This window comes from Myxocyprinus asiaticus, chromosome 26 (genome assembly GCF_019703515.2).
Source record: "Myxocyprinus asiaticus isolate MX2 ecotype Aquarium Trade chromosome 26, UBuf_Myxa_2, whole genome shotgun sequence".
NCBI lineage: Eukaryota > Metazoa > Chordata > Actinopteri > Cypriniformes > Catostomidae > Myxocyprinus > Myxocyprinus asiaticus.
The window spans coordinates 30,619,252-30,641,122 of NC_059369.1; the positions used below are offsets into that span (position 1 = coordinate 30,619,252).

The window sequence follows — 21,871 nt, forward strand, 5'->3', positions numbered from 1 at the left end:
GTAATTTATGAATATGTATGTGTGTGTTCTAATGTCTTAGAACCTCCAGACACATGCTCAGTTGCTCACATACACATTTTCCATTTATAGTTCATTAGACTTGTAGGAGGATCAGTTTTTGAGAAAGGGGGTGGGCCAGTTGTGCAAATATGGTTGTGCAGGGGAGGGGTGTGAATGTGTAAGGAGGTACAGCACCATCCTCAGGATCTGAGGCAGAAGGTGAGAGAGGGAGAGAGAGAGCGTGAGAGAGACAGGAGCAGCACTGAATCTTCTGTCACTCTCTCTCATTCCACTGTGAGAGCTACAGGACTCATGCTGTCCTCTAGCACACACACACACTGAGAGAGAGAGAGAGAGAGAAAGACACACGCACACACACTGATATACACAGAAGACAAAACGGAAAGGATTGTCTGATTTCTCCTGAGGAGCTGCAAATAACCCTCGGAGAAGGATGGCAGAGGGAGAGGGGGGAGATGAGGAGATACAGTTCCTACGAACGGTGAGTGATACCTGCTGTCCCGCGTGGTTGGTTGAACCTGCTCTGATTTAATGATCGTTTTTTTAATGGACTGCTGGTCTGCGAGGGCTTAAAGTTGAATCATAAAGAAATAGTTCACCTAAAAATGAAAATTCTGTCATAATTTACTCACCCCTGTGTTATTCCAAGCCTGAGTTACTTTTTTCCCCTCCGTGGAACACAAAAAGGAGATGTTAGACAGAATGTTCCCAGTTTCCATTGACTTTCATTGCATGAAAAAAAAAGATGCAATGAATGGTGAATCGTGACTGAGGCTGAGACTAACACCTCTTGTCTTGTTCCACTGACAAAAAGTCATACTGTTTTGGATCGGCATTAGGGTGCATGAATTAGGCTTCTACAGTATTTTCATTATTGGGTGATTTATCCTATTAATGAGAGTTTTAAACAATTCTTCAGAATCAATCTAATAGAAATGTTAGGAATGTTATTGCATGTGTATGTGCTTGAAGATCTGTTCATTTGCTTTTACTCTGTAAGTGTGCATGCTCATTTATTTGTCATGCACTTGACACCATGCTGCCTCCCCAAGTGATATTTTTAGATGTTGTATTCCCGTTCCAAACTCTTGTGGTTTCTTCAGATTGGCTGGTTTATTAAATTATATTAAATGACTGTTTGCACAAGGTGTAAATAGCACCTGCCACACAGCACGGCTATTTGCACTCCAGTAGTCTGATGGAAACATAGTAATTGAAGACAAACTAAATGTTTCCTTTAATAGTACTTATAATAATAAATAAAAATGAATATAAAGGTTGATTTCCTCGCAATGATTTGATCACGGTGAAGGTCAGGAAGTTGAGAGAAAGGTTTGATCCGGGTAAAATTAAACATGGTTGTACTACATATTGTAATTACCATGTTTTGTGTGCAGAAGCTATAGTTTTAATGCAATTAACCATGGTGTTACTTCAGTAATATTAAATAGAGTTAATATAGTAATCATGTTTAATTTTGTGGTTACTTTGGTTTTACTACAAAATACCATGGTAATACTATGGTTACTGTTGTAAAGTCATGGTTAATTTTAGTAAAAGAAGGTTAGGTTTAGGGGTAGGGATTGGTGTAGGGTGTCTGTTGGACTCAATAAACACAATTATCAAGCTGCAGTGATGCCCTTATACTGAATGTAGTATTAAATTAAGGGTGCAAATAGTATAGCATCTAACACTATTTGCACTTAGTGCAAAGAAGATACTTTTGTTGCTATTTACATTTAGTGTAAGTAACATATAATGCTATTTGCACTTTGCTTATATTAAATTATTATTAAATTGTAACTGTTCTTCTACACTGGGTCTTTTGGACAACTTGCGATGGACATTTTTGCAAGCCTGGTTCTCACCCTGTATTTAGTTGACTATTTTTAATGGTGGCCCACATGTCTTTTGACCTGCTTATGGACTTTGATAGTCTGCCTAAAAACTCAGTGATGGACAGCATCTTTAATGAAGGACATGCCCTGCTTTTTTCATTGCTGACTGTAAATTAATTTCCCCTGTTTTTTGCTTGAAGAATCTGTCATTTGGATAGTTGAAGGATATATGTGACTGTGTGTGGATAGACAGCGGCTGGTGCATCTCTTTGCATCGTTATCTATTTTTACATTAGGAAAGACGAGACTTTTCGAATGGGTGAGGAAGACACAACATGCAGGCCTGCACCTTGAGGGAGGACAGCTGGCCTCTGCCCCTGATCTCTCAAACTGAGATAGTGAGAGAAAGAGCAGGGCAAAGGAAGGCCTGCTTAGACCATCTATAGAATAATAATAAAAAAAAGAATAAAAAAGGACAGGTATAAAGAAGGGAGATGACCAGGAATTTAAAGTTAGTGATAAATATTGAGCTAACAGTTTAAGAAAGAAAGAAAGAAAGACAGACAAACAGACAGAGTCAGTGAGTCAGTGAGTGAGTGAGTGAGAGAAAGCGAAAAGGAAAGAACAGAAATTTCGAAAAGGAAACAAAGAAGCAGGAATTGAGTTTGTTTAATAAAATGAAAATGAAAATGAAAATTATCTCGTCATTTACTCACCCTCAGGCAATTCCAGATGTGTATGACTTTTTTCTTCTGCAGAACACAAGTGAAGATTTTGATAAGAATATCTCAGTTCTGTAGGGCCATACAATGCAAATGGCTGGTGGCCAGAACTTTGAAGCTCCAAAAAGCAAATAAATGCAGCATTAAATTAATCTATACGACGTCAGTGGTTAAATCCATGATTCAGAAGCGAAATGATAGGTGTGAGTGAGAATTAGATCAATATTTAAGTCTTTTTTTACAAAACATTTCCACCTTTGACCAGCCGTGACCAGTCAGTGGCGATATGCACAAAGAATGTGAATCATCAAAACACAAAAGAAGAAGAATGTGAAAGTGAAAGTGGAGAATTATATCTGATACCTGTCATATTGGTTCTGAATCATGGATTTAACCACTGAAGTTGTATGGATTACTTTTATGCTGCATTTACCTTCAAAGTTCATCACCATTCACTTGCAAGACCTACAGAGCTGAGATATTCTTCTAAAAATCTTTGTTTGTGTTCAGTAGATGAAAGAATGTCATACATATCTGGGATGGCATGAGGGTGAGTAAATTATGAGAGAATTTTCATATTTTGAGTTAACTATTGCTTTAAGACAGTCACAAAAAAGCACAATAAATAAGCAATATTTTTCTATAACGACCGCTAATCTGTATCCGCGCCGTGGTCTTGATCAGACTCAGGGTTTATTTTGTGATAATGACCTTCTGACTTTTTCTGACTACATTATCCCTTATGAAATTGCTTAACAACATTGTTGAAACATCTGTCTGGAAAGCTTTCAATCCATTTGTCCACTCAGAACAACAGATACCACATTAGGGTAAAGGTAATACACCCTATGCCTCTTTTAGGAAAGCTAATAAGAGAGTGATGTGGATGAAAATGCTGCAAAGAATCCCTCAGGCCTTAATGATCAAAGGTCAACTTTTTATATTCCTCGCGAGACACCAAAACAGAGCTTTGTATTGCATACGTGCATAAACAGACATTTTTGTATTGTCTCTGGGAAGGTAACTAGTTGACTAGTAGAGATTGTTTTGTCTGATTTGAAAGCTATTATTTGCAGGCATCAGAAGTTTCCAAATGAAAGCTAAGAACAGTGGTCTTTTACCAGTGGCTTTCTTTATGCTCTCATGGATAAATTGATAATTAATTTACAGTATTTAGTTTCTAAAGTGTTTAATTGTCTCCACCTGATGTTCAGTGTCAGATGGTGTGCAAAACTTGAAAGACAGCTTCTTATTATCCAATCAATACAGCCTATATACATCATGATGGCGCCGCGGATGGCCGCCTCGGTGTGGAGCGCTTCTATTGTTTTGTTGTTTTTGTTTGTTTGTCCTGTGTTTAGTAATCTTTTTCCAGTCAGTTTTACCAGAGACGAACTGCTGAACATTCGACAGCATATACCAGTCAATCTTTTCACGGATTTTGAATATTCTGACGTTTTGTTTGACATTTTAGTCAGAGGCGTGGCTATGTTGATTAAACGCTCTATGAGACGCAGGCGAGGAAGACGAGCAGGCGTGCTGGTCAAGCTCCGTTGGCGGGGCTTTCGAACAACACTGCCGAGCATTCATCTTGCGAATCTCCGCTCTCTCCCTAACAAAACGGACAAACTACATCTCCTCACCCGCACAAACAAGGACTTTTCAACCTCTGCTGCCTTGTGCTTCACAGAAACCTGGCTGAGTGAAGCCATTCCGGACAGTGCATTACATCTGCCGGGCTTTCAGCTGTTCAGAATGGATCGCCTCGTGGAGTTAACGGGGAAAACGAGAGGCGGTGGAACATGCTTTTACATCAATGAAAGTTGGTGTACAGATGTAACAACGTTAAAGAAGATGTGCTGTCCTAATATGGAAGTGCTCTTTATTAATTGTAAGCCTTTCTACTCGCCGCAGGAGTTTTCCTCGTTTATTCTGGTGAGTGTGTGTATCGCGCCAAACGCGTGTTTGAATGCGGTGCTGCAACAGCTGGCTGATCAAATCACAGACACAGAACAACAATACCCGGACTCAGTTATTATTATTCTTGGGGATTTTAACAAAGAAAACCTCACATGTGAACTGCCCAAATACAAACAACACATTACATGCCCCACCAGAGACAGAAATATACTGGATCACTGCTACACATCAAAAAAGCATGCATATTGCTCTGTCCCTAGAGCAGCTTTGGGACTCTCTGATCACTGTCTGGTTCATCTTCTTCCAACCTACAGACAGAAATTAAAATCTGCTAAGCCTGTATTAAGGACTGTAAAGAGATGGACCAACGAAGCAGAGCTGGAACTACAAGCCTGCTTTGACTGCACTGATTGGAGTGTTATTGAGGCTGCAGCCACAGACCTGGACGAGATCACAGATACTGTTACATCATATATCAGTTTCTGTGAGGGTATGTGCATTCCTACTAGGACTTATTTAACATTTAACAACGACAAAGCATGGTTTACAGCGGAACTCGGGCAGCTTCGTCAGGCCAAAGAGGATGCTTACAGAGTTGGGGATAAAGTCTTGTACAATTAGGCCAGGAACACACTGAATAAGGTAATCAGAGTGGCTAAAATAAGGTACTTTGAGAAGCTGGAAAACAAGTTTTCAGCTAACGACCCTGCATCAGTGTGGAGTTGCATGAAACATCTTATGAATTACAGGACTCCTACACCCAACCCTGTGGGGAACCAACAACTGGCTGACGACCTGAATGTGTTCTACTGCAGATTTGAAAGGCCCAATCTCACACCCCACACCCACTCTGACCTTCACTTCACACAAACACCAACACCTCCTGCAACCCCCCTCCTCCCCCTCCTGCTACTCAACCTGCACTTAAGATCTGTGAAGATGATGTGAGCCGCGTCTTTCAAAAACAAAGGATAAGGAAAGCACAGGGCCCAGATGGTGTTTCACCTGCATGTCTTAGATCCTGTGCTAACCAGCTGGCCCCCATCTTCACACAGATCTTCAATAGATCACTGGAGCAGTGTGAAGTCCCATGCTGCTTCAAACTTTCCACTGTCATCCCCATCCCAAAGAAACCAAAAATCACAGGACTTAATGACTACAGACCTGTCGCCCTGACGTCTGTGGTCATGAAGTCATTTGAGAGACTGGTGATGGTCCACCTGAAGGACATCACTGGACTCTTTCTAGATCCCCTTCAATTTGCATATTGAGCAAACAGGTCTATGGATGATGCAGTCAACATGGGATTGCATCATATCCTGCAACATCTGGACAGACCAGGGACATATGCAATGATCCTTTTTGTGGACTTCAGTTTGGCTTTCAACACCATCATCCCAGCTATTCTCCGGACTAAATTACACCAACTCTCTGTTCCCACGTCTATCTGTCAGTGGATTACCAGCTTTCTGACAGACAGGCAGCAGCTTGTGAGACAGGGGAAATTCACTTCCAGCACCTGTACAATCAGCACTGGTGCCCCCCAGGGATGTGTGCTCTCCCCACTACACTTCTCCCTCTACACCAACGACTGCATCGCCAAGGACCCCTCTGTCAAGCTCCTGAAGTTTGCAGATGACACCACTGTCATCGGCCTCATCCGAGATGATGATGTGTCTGCATACAGAAGGGAGATTAAACAGCTGGCTGTCTGGTGCAGTCAAAACAACCTGGAGCTGAACATGCTCAAAACAGTGGAGATGATAGTGGACTTTAGGAGGAACACACCAACACTGTCCCCCCTCACCATTCTAAACAGCACTATGGCAGCAGTGGAGTCATTCAGGTTCCTGGGCACTACCATCTCACAGGACCTGAAGTGGGAGACCCACATTGACTCCTTTGCGAAAAAGGCCCAGCAGAGGTTGTACTTCCTTCGCCAGTTGAGGAAGTTCAACCTGCCACAGGCGCTGCTGATACAGTTCTACTCAGCGGTCATTGAGTCTGTCCTCTGCACTTCAATAACTGTCTGGTTTGGTTCATATATGTGTGTGTATGTATGTATGTATATGTGTATGTGTGTGTGTGTGTGTGTGTGTGTGTGTGTATTGTCTATTGTGTATTCTATATATACTTATTTCTTTTCAATATTTATCTATTTTTTATTCAATTTTAATTATTTTTTAAAAGTCTTGTTGCTGTTTTTGTATTGTTGTGTACTGGAAGCTCCTGTCACCAAGACAAATTCCTTGTATGTGTAAGCATACTTGGCAATAAAGCTCATTCTGATTCTGATTCTAACAGGCATTCATACACACATTGACCCTGGTCTGGCCAACATAATACCCCTAGACTCAAAGAACACACACTCATGCTTGTTTTTTTTGTTGTTGTTTTTTTTCTTCTTCTTTCATGGTGGAGACTTTCCTTTGACTTTTATTTTGTTATTATACTGAGCTAATGGTATTTTATATCCCCCACCCTAAACCTAACCTTCAAAGAAACCTATTTGCAGTTTCAGATTTTCATCAGGATGATATTCAATATGTTTATAAAAGGGATAGTTCACCCAAAAATGAAAATTCTCTCATGATTTACTCATCCTCCTGGCATCCCAGATGTGTATGACTTTCTTTCTTCTGCAGAACATAAATGAAGATTTTAAAAAGAATATTTCAGCTCTGTAGGTCCTCACAATGGAAGTGAATGGGTGCCAAAATATTGACGCTCCAAATTCCACATAAAGGGAGCATAAAAGTAATCCATAAGACTCCAGTGGTTAAATCCATGTGTTCAGACACGAAGTGATAGGTGTGAGTGAGAAACAGGTCAATATTTAAGTCATTTTTATCATAAATTCTCCTCTCTGCCCAGTAGCGTGCAGTAAGCATTAAGACGAATGAGAAAGTGAAACTGAAATGGAGATTGACTGAGCAGGGAGGAAAATGTATATTAAAAAAAGGACTTAAAGGTGCACTCAGTAAGTTTTTGTTGACGTTGTCTTGGACTTACAGTGACACCTAGTGGCGTGGATGCAGCATCATTCAAACGCAATAGTTTTCATTTACTGATGTCATTGTAGAATTTCACTATTCACAGCCAGCCATGATTAACTAAATCAATGAGTGAAAGTGTCAAATAACTGGACGGTTACTGAGATTAAGCGAGTAGTATTCAGCTGGTCATATGATTCTAACATGGCAGCCCCCATGTGCGGACCCTCCCCATGTAGAATAATATAGCTTTTATAAGGTTACTGATATGACAGGAGTCTTTAATGTAAGTGGTCATGATTTTAGACATTGGTTTCAAAATTACAATTAATTTCTTAAGGAGTACATCTTTTTTAAATGAGGAAAAAATAACTGAGTGCACCTTTAAATATTGATCTGTTTCTCACCCACACCTATCATTTTGCTTCTGAAGACATTGATTTAATCTCTGGAGTCGTCTGGAGTACTTTTACATTGCCCTTATGTAGATTTTGGTGCTTTAAAATTTTGGCACCCACCCATTCACTTGTATTGTATTGTATGGAACTAAAGAGCTGAGATATTCTCTAAAAATCTTCATTTGTGTTCAGCAGATGAAAGAAAGTCACACACATCTGGGATGGCGTGAGGGTGAGTAAATGATGACAGAATTTTCATTTTTGAGTGAACTATTCCTTTAAGCTACATATTTTGCTGATGACGTTAGTTTCACACTCATGTTAACATTGGCTATAGATTAAATTACTCTGATGTCACACCGCAGGAAACCCCGTTTCCAGGTTCTTACGAGCAGCAGATTTCAATGGTGGAAATAGGCAGCACTGCAGTTTAAATAATCTTTTAAGCTTAATAGAATGTAAAAATTTATTTTAATGTTAATAAAAGTTATTATAAAGCAATATCTATGGTTTAGAGTGAAGAAAGTATGTGGGTTCTTTTCTGAAATATCGACAAAACAAGTTTAAATATGATCATGTCAGACATGTAACAGATTGGTGAATACACATCCTCACATGTTTAACACACTTCTAAAGCCTAAGAAATGTGATATATAAAAATAAAAACTACCACTAGACATGCAATATGTGTCTTTACTGCTTAAATTATTAACCCACATACAAAAGCATAAATAATAATATTCTTACTTCAGTATGATCATATTCCATATCAAAACTTAATAACAGCTGTTTCGATTAAACAATATTATTTACTGCATTCAAAAAAATTAAAAAAATAAATTAAAAAAATAAAATGCAAAGACATAATTTTAGAAGTAGGACATTATTTTTATTCACTTATCCTTTCACAAACAGTAGTCCATGTTCTGCAGTGGTGGAGACAGGATCTGTTCCTCCTGTTATATCGTACATGGTGGTCTTGAGCATATAATGGTTAGATCATATTTGACCTCATATCTGTCACAGCGGCAGCACTTTGGAAATTAAAAACAGCCGTTTGCGATCAGAGTTTGCGTGATTTCTTCATAAAAAAGTTCATATACACCAACAGCTGCTGCGGGTCAATTGTGTCTAATAGAGCAGATGCAATAACAATGATGGTGATCTGTGAATTATCATCATGTATGTAAAATCCTGTGTTTTTATGATGCAACAATCTGGTGGAAATTTAAAGAAGCAATAATCTCCAATAATCTGTGGGAAACGGGGTGTTTCAACCCCCAAAACAGCACTTTTTGGGCAGTTTCAGCACAATTTGAGCGAAGCGCCCATAGACAGCAGTTCTTTTCTGGGCAAAAAAAGAACACGGAAAGGGCAGGGCGGAGCATTTGTTTGTAAAAATTAACTTAATCTATAGGAAGAGTGGAACTGATGTTTTCTGAAATTGCGCCTTTTATGTAAATTAGGATAGCGCCTCATAAAGGGCAAAGGGCGTATATCAGTGCTGCACAGGGACATTTTTCCCAGAATGTTCTCGCGACCCGACCACGGCCAGTACTGGGTAGCAACCCGGGGGTTGGGGACCTCTGCTTTAAGGAAAGCCCCACATTTTACATAATAAGAAAGGCAAAGTTACACCCCAATACTGCTAGTGGTGCAATAAAACAAACTAGAATGCTCATTATGTCCATCAAAATGAATGAAGATGGCTACATTAACGTTGTTTGCCAAGTCACGACACATCTCTTACTTGAAGTTTAGACATGGTGTAAGGACTAAGGACAGAGAGATGAAAATAAAGGGTAGATAGAGGAGTTGTGAGAATAGCATCAGTGGTGTTGGAGTGTTTTTCAGGGGGTATTCAGGTTCCAAGCTCCAACAGCAGTTTCCTTTTATAGTTTCACCACTATAAGCGCCTGACACTCAGGGAGAGTGAGAGAGTCTGTGTCCTACTTCGTCTTTGCCTGAATCCATAGGGAGGACAGGGCATGCATGTGTTTTTACATGTGTGTGCACGTGTCTTGCTCATGAGGCTTAAAAGCAACTTATTATTGTGACTTAGACTCTGTAATCACTCATAAATGAACATGAATTGATATGTGCTTGAGTAATAGTGAATAGAAGATGGGCAAAAGGAGAGATAAGGTTAGAAAATGATTAGCAATTTGGAGGCTGGCGTTTTGGAGCAACATTTTATCCTCATTTTATCTGAGTATCCAGGGCTTTGCAGCTCACATTTATCTGATGTGTTTCTCTTTAAAGGGACAGTTCACCTGAAAATAACTTCTGTTAGCATTTACTCACCCTCATGTTGTTCCAATCAAATATGTTTTTTTTTTCCTGTCTTGTTAGGGACCGGCAGCCTTTAAAATGCTGTATATGTATGTAAGTTTTGTCCCTAAAGAAAGAATCTGTGATGATCAGTCACAGAAATGAGGAAATGAGGAGAAAAGTATCTAAAAGCACTTTTAGTTATGCAGAGAAGGTCACAGGGGGAGTCAGTCACAGGGGACCCTTCTTGGACAGAGAGAGAGATGGTGAATCTTTTTTTTTTTTCAGTGTGTCCAAAGTAGGATTAGGGTATGAGCTATTTAGAAGATTCCTTGTCTTGACTGTGTAAAGCAACAGTCTCGCTTAGGTTTATGTTTTGCTTTGCCCACTGATGAACAAATCTACACCTCGGCCCCAACAGACTACAGCTGAAGTCAGAAGTTTACATACACCTTAGCCAAATACATTTTAACTCAGTTTTTCACAATTCCTGACATTTAATCATAGAAAACCTTCCCTGTCTTAGGTCAATTAGGATCGCTACTTTATTTTAAGAATGTGAAATGTCAAAATAATAGAAGAGAGAATGATTTGAATTCTTTCATCACATTCCCAGTGGGTCAGAAGTTTAGATACAATTTGATATTATTTGGTAGCATTGTATTTAAATGGTTTAACTTGGGTCAAACGTTTTGGGTAGCCTTCCACAAGCTTCTCACAATAAGTTGCTGGAATTTTGGCCCATTCCTCCAGACAGAACTGGTGTAACTGAGTCAGGTTTGTAGGCCTCCTTGCTTGCACACACTTTTTTAGTTCTACCCACAAATCAGATTGAGGTCAGGGCTTTGTAATGGCCACACCAATACCTTGACTTTGTTGTCCTTAAGCCATTGTGCCACAATTTTGGAGGTATGCTTGGGGTCATTGTCCATTTGGAAGACCCATTTGCAACCGAGCTTCAACTCTTCCTGTTCCTGTTGCTGACGGCAGGCTGCATGAGTGCATAACAATAAACAATTGCATGAGGGATTCACATCGATCTCAAACCCTCAGCGCTCAGGAACAACCAACAACAACAAACAATTGTGGTAAGTCATGGCATCCGCTCATATTATTTCTTCTTGCATTGCATGTCACATGTTTATGATAGCTTCTTCCATCAGCAGTGAGAGATTCACATGTGATAAATGTAAGGATTTAGTCAGGCTGACAGAGAAGGTTAATGAGTTAGAGACATGCATCCGAATGCTAGTGGAGGTCAGTGAGAAAGAGAAGCCGGTAGATACTGTTTCGGATGCGGGTAGTACAACGAGCAATACACACACTTTGGTTCCAGCTCTAGAGCCCCTGCAGCAGGGCGTTTGTGTGACGTCTCGATGGCATACTCGCTCAGCAAAGCAACACCACTCTCCCGTTCCTGTTAGGGTTTCCAATTGATTCTCCCCACTCAGTGATGCACCCACTGAGAATCATGTTGAAAGAGCCCTAATAATTGGTGATTCTATTGTAAGGAATGTGGAAATAGAGACTCCAGCCACTATTGTTAAATGCATTTCCTGGGCTCGAGCGTATGACATCAGATCAAATTTACAAGTGCTGGCTAATGCTAAACGTAGTTTTTCTTAAATTGTTATTCATGTCGGCACTAATGATGTCTGGGTTCGCCAGTCGGAGATCACTAGAGATAATGTTAAAGAGGTGTGTGAACTTGCAAAAACGATGTCAGACACTGTAATATGCTCTGGCCCCCTCCCTGCTTGTCTTGGTGACGAGGTTTATAGTAGATTAGTGTCACTGAATGGCTGGATGTCTGAGTGGTGTCTGGAGAATAGCATAGGATTTATAGACAATTGGAAGAGTTTTTGGGGTAGACCTTACCTGCTAAAGAGAGACAGACTCCATCCCTACAGGGAAGGTGCCACTGTCCTCTCTAGTAATTTTGCTCATTGTCTTAATAATGATAGTATCTGACTAACTGGGGCCCAGGTCAGGAAGCAGACAAACTGGTTAATCTGAACGTCTGCTAGCTGCCTTGTGACGTCACACAGGTCACATAAACTACAACACATAGAGACTGTATCACCTGAACTACCAAACTACCCGAACTACCAAACACAAAACTCTCACTAAATAATTTAGAAAAAATTGGATTAAGGTCAAACTTTTTTGAAAAAAACAAAAAAATTAAAGATAAACATCATATGAAGGTAGGGCTACTAAACATTAGATCTCTTTCTAACAAAGTACTAATTGTAAATGAAATAATTACAGATCATAGTTTGGATGTGCTCTGTTTAACTGAAACCTGGCTTAAACCGGATGAATATATTAGTTTAAATTAATCTACTCCCCCAGGTTATTGTTATAAACATGAGCCTCATATGAAGGGTCGAGGAAGATGTGTTGCTACAATTTACAGTGAAGTTTTAAGTGTTACTCAGAGGACAGGATATGAGTTTAAGTCTTTTGAACTAATAATTCTTAATGTGACACCGTCAGATATAAATAAAAAAACTCTGTTGTCTTTTGCCCTTGCTACAGTATATAGATCACCCGGGCTTTATTCTGATTTCCTTGGTGAATTTGCAAATTTTTTATCAGATCTTGTAGTTTCTGTAGATAGAGCTTTAATTGTTGGTGACTTCAACATTCACATAGATAATGAAAATGACACATTGGGATTAGCATTTATCGATATTCTCAACACACTTGGAGACATACAAATTTGACAGGAGCAACTCATCGCCATAATCATATGCTAGATTTAATTCTGTCATATGGAGTTGATGTTGATACTATAGAAATTCTTCCGCAGAGCGATGACATCTCAGATCATTACCTTGTGTCTTGTATGCTGCGATCAGCTAATGTTACTCAATGTGCACCACACTATCATTTAGGTAGAACTGTTCTTTCGACCACTAAAGATAGCTTCACTAATAATCTTCCAGATCTATCTCATACACTCAATAAGCCCCAAAGTCTAGAAGAACTTGATGAAATAACAGAAAATATAAATACAGTCTTCTGTAGCACACTTGATAGTGTCACCCCCCTTCGATTAAAGAAAATTAAAGAAAAAAGCCCCACACCATGGTACAATGATCACACTCCTGCTCTCAAGAGAGCAGCTCGGAAAATGGAGCACAAGTGGAAGAATACAAAATTGATGTATTTCACGGTGCATGGAAAGATAGTGTCTGTAGCTACAGACAGGCACTAAAAGCTGCCAGGTCAGCATATTTTAGCAAACTCATAGAAAATAACCACAACAATCCTAGGTGTTTATTCAGTACTGTGGCTAGACTGATTAGGAATAAAGCCTCAACTGAACCAGATATTCTGTCGCAGCACAATAGTAATGAATTATAAAATTGAAATAATCAGAAAAAAAAAATTGGAATAATGCAGTCATCTGTCACAGTACCTCAGAAATCAGGGTCTCATAATTTTCCTCATGTGCAGCTTATATCCTTCGCTGTCATAGGTCATGAAGAGCTAACAAAACTTATCGAAACATCAAAAGCCACAGCATTTATGTTAGATCCAATACCAACTAAGCTCTTAAAAGAGGTATTCCCTGTAATCTCAGAACCTCTTCTTAATATTATTACCTCCTCGCTACCCTTAGGACATGTCCCAAGAAACTTTAAAATGGCAGTTATCAAACCGCTTATTAAGAAGCCACAACTTGATCCTGGAGAACTGGCTAATTATAGACCGATTTCAAATCTCCCGTTTATGATAAAAATACTAGAACAGGTAATGTCCTCCCAACTATGTTCATTTCTACAGAGAAATGGTATATATTAACAATTTCAGTCAGGATTTAGGCCACAACACATTACAGAGACTGCACTTATCAGAGTTACAAATGACTTGCTCTTATCATCTGATCACGGCTGCATTTCACTTCTAGTGCTTTTAGATCTTAGTGCTGCCTTCGACACGATAGATCATGACATTCTCTTGAATAGGCTAGAGAATTATGGTGGCATTTGTGGACTTGCATTGGCATGGTTTAGGTCCTATTTTGCAGACTGCTACCACTTTGTCTATGTAAATGAGGAATTGTCAAACCAAACCAAAGTTAAGTATGGAGTGCCACAGGGATCAGTTTTAGGGCCTCTGCTTTTCTCCTTGTATATGCTTCCCCTGGGAGATATTATCAGGAATCATGGAATACATTTCCACTGTTATGCCGATGATACCCAACTTTATATTTCTTCAAAACCTGAATAAGCAGAGTGTATCGATGAAATCAAAGATTGGATGGCCAGAAATTTCCTTCTACTCAATTCCGACAAAATAGGGGTACTAATTATTGGACAAAAAACCTCTAAAATCAAGACGCTAAAATATAATTTGACTCTCGATGGATGTACTGTTACATTGACTTCAACAGCGAAGAACATAGGTGTTATATGTGATACCAGTCTGTCCTTTGAAAATCAAATTACCAATGTTTGTAGAACAGCATTCTTCCACCTAAGAAATATTGCTAAATTACGACACATGCTCTCTGTTGCTGATACCGAAAAACGAATTAATGCATTCACGACCTCAAGACTAGATTATTGTAATTCATTACTGGGAGGATGTCCAGCAAGATCAATAAATAAACTTCAATTAGTTCAAAATGCAGCAGCCAGAGTGCTGACTAGAACCAAGAAATATGATCATATTAACCCCATTTTATTGTCGTTACATTGGCTACATGTTTTCGTATTAAAATATGTGGCCAATGTAACAAGAATTTCGTATTAATTATAAAATTCTGTTAACTACGTACAAAGCTTTGAATGATCTAGCTCCGCAGTACTTAAGTGACCTTCTACCACGCTATTTTCCATCACGTTCATTACGATCGCAAAATTCTGGCCTGTTAATAGTTCCTAGAATATCAAAATCCACAAAAGGAGGTAGAATCTTTTCATATTTGGCTCCTAAACTATGGAATAGTCTCCCTAACACTGTTCAGAACGCAGACACACTCACTGAGTTTAAGTCTAGACTAAAGTCTCATCTGTTTAGCCAGTCATACACCTAATTTATCCTTTAACTCAAAATTAGGCTTCTTTAGTTAGGTCTGCCAGAACCAGAAACCAGAAACATTGATCATGATCTAAAACTCTTTAATAAATTGAATGGCATCTATGCTAATATTATTCTATTTGTATCCCTGTCTCAACCTCGGGACTCCTATCCTGGGGTCACCAGAACCGGCTGGATCCAACTCCATTCCTGCTTCATGTTGAACTCCACTGCTACGTGTCTCTGAGTGATGATGACTAAATGCAGCCGGTGCCAGCCAAACATCACTTCAGTCTATTACAATGGACTTCAGAGGATGAACTGATGCCAACTCCAACCATAAGACATGGGATACATCATATGCCATTGCCTGAACCTTGGATTTAGCATAGACCTCACCAAAATTACCGGCCGGTTGAACTGCGATGCACCTCACTGATCTCTGCCTGCATCACCTTGGTCTAATGATGGACTACACTCTTATAATGAAATACAAAGACTATCAATTAATTGCCAACAAAACCCTTCATCAGCCAACTAACAAAGGACAATGCATCTACGTGAACTTCTGCAGTTAATCCAGGATGAACTTCAAAGACATTAGTCATTAATCTTACAGTTCTTACAGAATCTTTGTTTAAACACTGACCCTTAACACTTACTTAGTTTAATACATTTAAACCATGACTTGCACTATACATAATTAAGTAATATTGGCATTATATTCATGATGTTAGCCAGAGGGGAACTGGCCCCCACATTGAGCCTGGTTTCTCCCAAGGTTATTTTTCTCCATTAACCAACACCTTATGGAGTTTTGTGTTCCTTGCCACAGTCGCCTTCGGCTTGCTCACTGGGTTTCTAAATACAATTATTATTTAATTACTTATTTTTAAACACAATTATCAATCGTATTTGATCAAACTACACAATGATGACTCTAAGACATTTTAGATATTATAGTTTCATTTTCTGTAAATGCACGATTTTCTGTAAAGCTGCTTTACGATGTGTGTTGTGAAAGGCGCTATACAAATAAAAATGACTTGACTTCCTGACTGATGTCTTGAGATGTTTCTTCAATATATCCATATAATTTTCCTTCCTCATGATGCCATCTATTTTGTGAAGTGCACCAGTCCCTCCTGCAGCAAAGCACCCCCACAACATGATGCTGTCACCCCCATGCTTCACAGTTGGGATGGTGTTCTTCAGCTTGCAAGCCTCACCCTTTATCCTCCAAACATAACGATGGTCAGTCTGTCTGTAAACAATTGTTGGAAAAATTACTCATGTCATGCACAAAATAGATGTCCTAAACAACTTGCCAAAACTATAGTTTTCAAATATTAAATCTGTGGAGTGGTTAAAAATGAGTTTTAATTACTGAAACCTAAGTGTATGTAAACTTCTGACTTCAACTGTATTTGTTCATAGACAGCCAGGTTTTATGTGCTCTATCATAACCACATCTTACACAATTAACAGGTGTTCCCTCTGCCACTACTCAGCTTGCCTTTAAAGATAAGGCTTCCAGAATCAGTTGTGTCAGCCAGAAACTTTGCATGTCCCTTGAGTCCATTACTGTAATGCTACAGTGCGAGTAGGTGTATGTGTATTTCAGAATGTGTGTATATATTACTTATCACTCAAATAAGAATGCAAATTTCCCAGTCTCATAGCTTTTACGTGACACTAACTTGAATACATTTAAATAAAGTAATTGCATTTTTTTATTTTTTTATTTAGTAGTTATTAACTTTTTTAGTTTATTAGTCATTTATCATTTAAAATATTTTTAATTATACACTTTGCATTAGGAGTATTTGATGTTAAAAAAATTGATTCAAGTTCATGTCACGTTCTATTTGTAATGGCAAAAGATAATTTATTTCATTACTTTGCCATGTTCACAATATTTATTCATGCATTTACTCGTGTGTATTAATGAAGTCAAAATACTCGTTGTCAATGTGGGGACTGGAATGAATCCTTTTAAATACCCTCTGCTTAAATTATGATTTAGTAAAATTTCTTTTGTTCTCTGTTGGAGTAAAAGTTGTAGAAGATACTGAAATCAGGCCTAAATATTTGAATAGCTCTGATCCTTTTTAAGTATTGCTGCTATTCTTTGACCAAGTTTAGACTTGAAAGTCTGAAATGCCATTTGTAACCCATTTTACTTTCATAATGTAATGTTTTTCTGAGTGAAACAGGATATTCAACATCAGAAATAAGTATGATGGGACTTGATTTTTTCCATCGGGAAATGTTTGGATCATATGTTTGCAGGGAAGAGGTTAAAAAATAAGAGGGTTTAGTGACGGCAGGCAAAATAAAAGTCATGTCAAAGGGTGGATTAGGTAACATTTAATTTATGAAGACAATTTTTTTTCCATGAATCATTCACAATAAGACCAAGCGTATGTGTTAGGAAAGCAAAATAGGGTACATTTTGATTTCAAATTGACTTAATAATCGTTAATGTCAACGTGAAATTCTTGAAAAAGTTGAAACAATGATTCATTAGGCTTTTTTTAAATTTACCTAAACAAAGACTTTTAACCACCCCATGTTCATTACATCTGATGAAAATACTAACTTTGAATTCACTTGGTGCTGTCGTGATTATGACTCATAAAATTGCAGATGTGTTTAAGTGCTCTATAGATGTTTTCAACTGTTGATGGAACTGCATCAGCGTTGAGAAGCTTCATAAGTGCCTCTCATGTAAACCATTGGCACTGGGAGAGATAGGATAGTGCTGTAAAGTTGATCAGGCTGTGAGAATGAGTTGTACAAATTTGTTTAATCAACATAGATTGGGTAAATTTTGCACTGTGGTACATTGTGCTTTAAATCCATTTTTAGACCTGATATCAAAAGATTCTTTAGTTTTGTCAGATGTTTGGTTTTCCGTGGGCAAATTTCTCACATTCTATGCAAATTCCAGTTAACTGTATATCCACATCATCAACCACTTTATGCACACCATTTTTATAACTCTACTCCATGTATTAAATTATTGTGTTGTTTCTCTTGCTAAGTCCTTTTCTAAGTCTTTTCTGTAGTAGTAGTACTTTGTGTAACTTGTTTGAATGATTGAAATAGTTGTAGGTGGAATATTGTAGTTAATGAGATGAGAAATTAGTTTGTTTTCTGTGTTGGCTGGGGGATCAGATACTTTCTTCTACTCTGAATGAGCCTTTAAACTATCTGCCAGTCAGCAGCAGAGGGGAATGTGAGAATGACAGGTGCATTGACCCAAAATAGCAATGTTGGGTAGAGGGGGAAGGCCCATGGCAGAGCGAGAGAGAGAGGAGGAGGAGGAGGAGGAAGTGTGTAAAGATGGTTGAAATTGAATCAGCAAAACGTGTTAAGGACCTAATGCAATAATGTTTCAGGTCTTGTTAAATGTTGTATACCAGAAAAAAGGCAGAAAAGGGAAATTAAACAATCGAGAAGAGAGGAATTTGTGCAGGTGAGTGTAGGTTTGTGTATTTGTGAGAGATGCACTGTTTTCTTGTCATTATTTGTCGCTACAGTGGCCCCATAAAGTATTTGGACACTTAGTCATTCTTAAAAATATATCACTGTCATTACATGAGATAACAAAATATCAAGCCAAGTGCCATTTATTTTAAAGAAATATAGCATAAGCACACTTTTCAAGCATAATACTTCCCAAGATGATGTTTGTTAGGTTTTAAATGACAAAATAATAGATATTCATAGAACATATGGTTACAAGCCATTGTAAAAAATAAAAAAATGCTAAAAATAAAAGTTAGTTCTGAGAAAAATCTATCATCACTTGTTTGAGATGCCACTTGGTTTGATATTTTGTTGTGTAATGCAATTTATTTTTTATATTTTTAAGTGTCAGTTATGTGTCCAAATAGTTTTTAAGGCCACTTTAAACCATCAGATTTATCTTCCCAGTGTATCTCCTCTAATTTCCTTTATTTATTTATTTTTCCCTATGGACACAAACATCAGCTTCTCCAATGTAGCTTTTTTCTTGACACACTGTCTGTTACTCTTCCCATTCCTATAGTGTATTTAAAGTATGTGGCTCTCAAAAGGGTGCCAATAATTAAAAAGTAGTGAAGTTGGACACGGTAGTCGGACTTTGTCGTCCTCTTCACCTGCTGTGGTCCTGTCTTCACAGTAAGTGATATCTCCTGGAGTGAGTGCCTGCAGTTAGGTGCACAATCAAATCCCGGTCAACTGAAATACAGTGACTTATGACTTGCGTACATGTTCCTTTGATGCTAGAAGATACATGCAGCTCTTCAAAGGTGTCTTATTTCTGGTGCAGTTAGAATGGTATATTAGGTGTTGCAAAAAGTCCAGCAAAGAAATTAGTTTTTCAGAAGACTGGTGCTGCATCCTAGTTCATTTTCATCAATTGCCCTATTTTTCTTGTTGACCATATAGCAGGCCAAGATATCATTCATCAGTTACTAGAAGTTGTTTTAAAGGGTAAGTTGAAAACTGGTCTCATAGTGAAAACTTGACTCTATATACATTTTTGTAAAACTTGTTATACGTGTCTCCAGGTACAATTCCCTGCAGTTTCCAGGAGAAATGAACACTAGTGGTGCTACAACAACTGTGTGTTTTATTCACTTTCACTCAGATCATGACTTTAATGGCTGATAATGACTTTATAAATACTTATTTTTCTCTCTAATACTCAGAACCTGCTATTTTATAATATCAACACACTTTACTCAAAAACATCTTTTGAAAAAACATATATTTTAATGCTTTTATTACAGACTCACCTACATATACACTACCGTTCAAAAGTTTAGGGTCACTTACTCATTCTTTCTTTATTTTTTTTCACATTTTAGAATAATAGTAAAGTCATCACAACTATGGAATAATAGAAATGGGAATATGGGAATTATGTTGTGACTAAAAAAATCAAAAATAAATCAAAACTGTGTTATATTTTAGCATCTTGAAAGTGCCACACTTTGCCTAGATTTTGCAGAAATGTACTCTTGGCATTTTCTCAACCAACTTCTTGAGGTATCACCCTGGGATGGTTTTTAAACAGTATTGAAGGAGTTCCCATCTATGCTGGGCACTTATTGGCTGCTTTTCTTAATTATTCGGTCCAAGTCATCCATTTTTTTTTTTTAATAAATTTTAGTTTTGTAATTAAATTAATATGTTGGCACAATTATATTTTTGTCTACAAAACTAATTTCAAACTTTTAAGCATACGCCTTCAGATCAAAAGGTTTTTAAGATCATGAAAAACATTTCAGGCAAGTGACCCCAAATTTTGAATGGTAGTATATACATTTATTCCAACTTAATTAGCTTGTGCGGTAGCTCTCCCGATAGAGTGTTTGACTAAGAATTGAAGACAAGTTCAAGTTCAGCCATGAACTTAAGCTGACACATAACATTACGGAGTCATAGACAAAGCATGAAATGAGATGGTTGCTTCAGAAAATTATTTTTTTCATTTCGCTTCTGCATTTTAAAACACTAATGGTTACATTTAGACATTGATAAAGTAAGGATGTCTTTTTATATTTTAAAACACTATTGGTTAGGTTCAGGCAAAAGTTTTAGGTTAGGGAGGTATGTTTTTTAAAAAACATTATCTAAAATTCACCATAAAACCATGTCTGAATACGACACCATTTTACTTGCTTTTGGTGCCCCCTGCTGGACATTTCACTGGAAACCTGCAGCCAAACGTGATATACCGCACATACATTTTGAATTGCAAAAATGTTGCAAAAACGTACATTTAATGAGACCAGGCTGGTTAGTTATGACAAAAACTATGATTCTGTCATCAGTTTCTCAACCTTATGCTGTTCCAAACCTGTATAACTTTATTGCTTTCATGGAACTCAAAAAGAGATGCTAGACAGAATGTCCAAGCTGTTTTTTTTGTTTGTTTTTTTTTCAATACAGTCAAAGTAAATGATGATTTATACTGTCAAGTAATGATAAGGACAAAATAGCAACCTAAAAGTAGTTTATATGCACTGTCTTCTGAAACTATATGGTATGTTAGTGAGAGGAATGGGCTGAAATTAAGCTTGGTTGTTATTTGCTGAAAATCTGAAAATTTGCTTGTGAGCATTCAAACATGGTGTGTGAAGATGCATCACACCAGGTCTGACGTCAATTGCAATTCAACATTTTTGAATGTTTTGAATTGAATGCAAGCACAAGATTTGAGAGCTACGACAGAGCCTCAGAGGGGAAGATTATTAGCGAATAACTTTTCAGGGTGTCTTTTTAATTGTATGGACTACTTTCATGGTGATTTTTGTCATTTTTAGACCTTGAGAGACACTGGTGTTGTCACGAAACCTAAATTTCAGTAGTCAGTACACATACCAGTGAAATATCACGGCTCTCGATACCAGTATCGATACCACAGAAAACAATATGCTAATATGGTAATATGCTACTGAACACACACCTCTAGCATATTTAAAAAGTTACATTTCAATGTAAATAATAAATTTAAAAAATGCATGTCCTTAAAGTGTTTCTCAATGAAGTACGTATGCATTAATGAAGAATGCATAAATGTTTTAAGTAGGGCTTTACTGAAATCCATTTAGTTTTTTCCCAAATCCTGTTTTTTCCATTATTATTATTATTTTTTTTAATTCCATGTTTTAAAA

General features: G+C 37.8%; 1 protein-coding gene across 1 annotated transcript in view; it reads left to right on the forward strand.

The window, feature by feature from the left end:
* Positions 1-406: 406 nt before the first annotated feature.
* Positions 407-21,871, forward strand: part of ryr1b (ryanodine receptor 1b (skeletal)) — a 149,659-nt gene continuing 128,194 nt past the window's right edge. Inside the window, exon 1 of the mRNA XM_051656671.1 lies at positions 407-502. Within this exon, the coding sequence (XP_051512631.1) occupies positions 455-502 (48 nt within the window). The 5' untranslated portion in view covers positions 407-454. The remainder of the gene's footprint in view (positions 503-21,871) is intronic.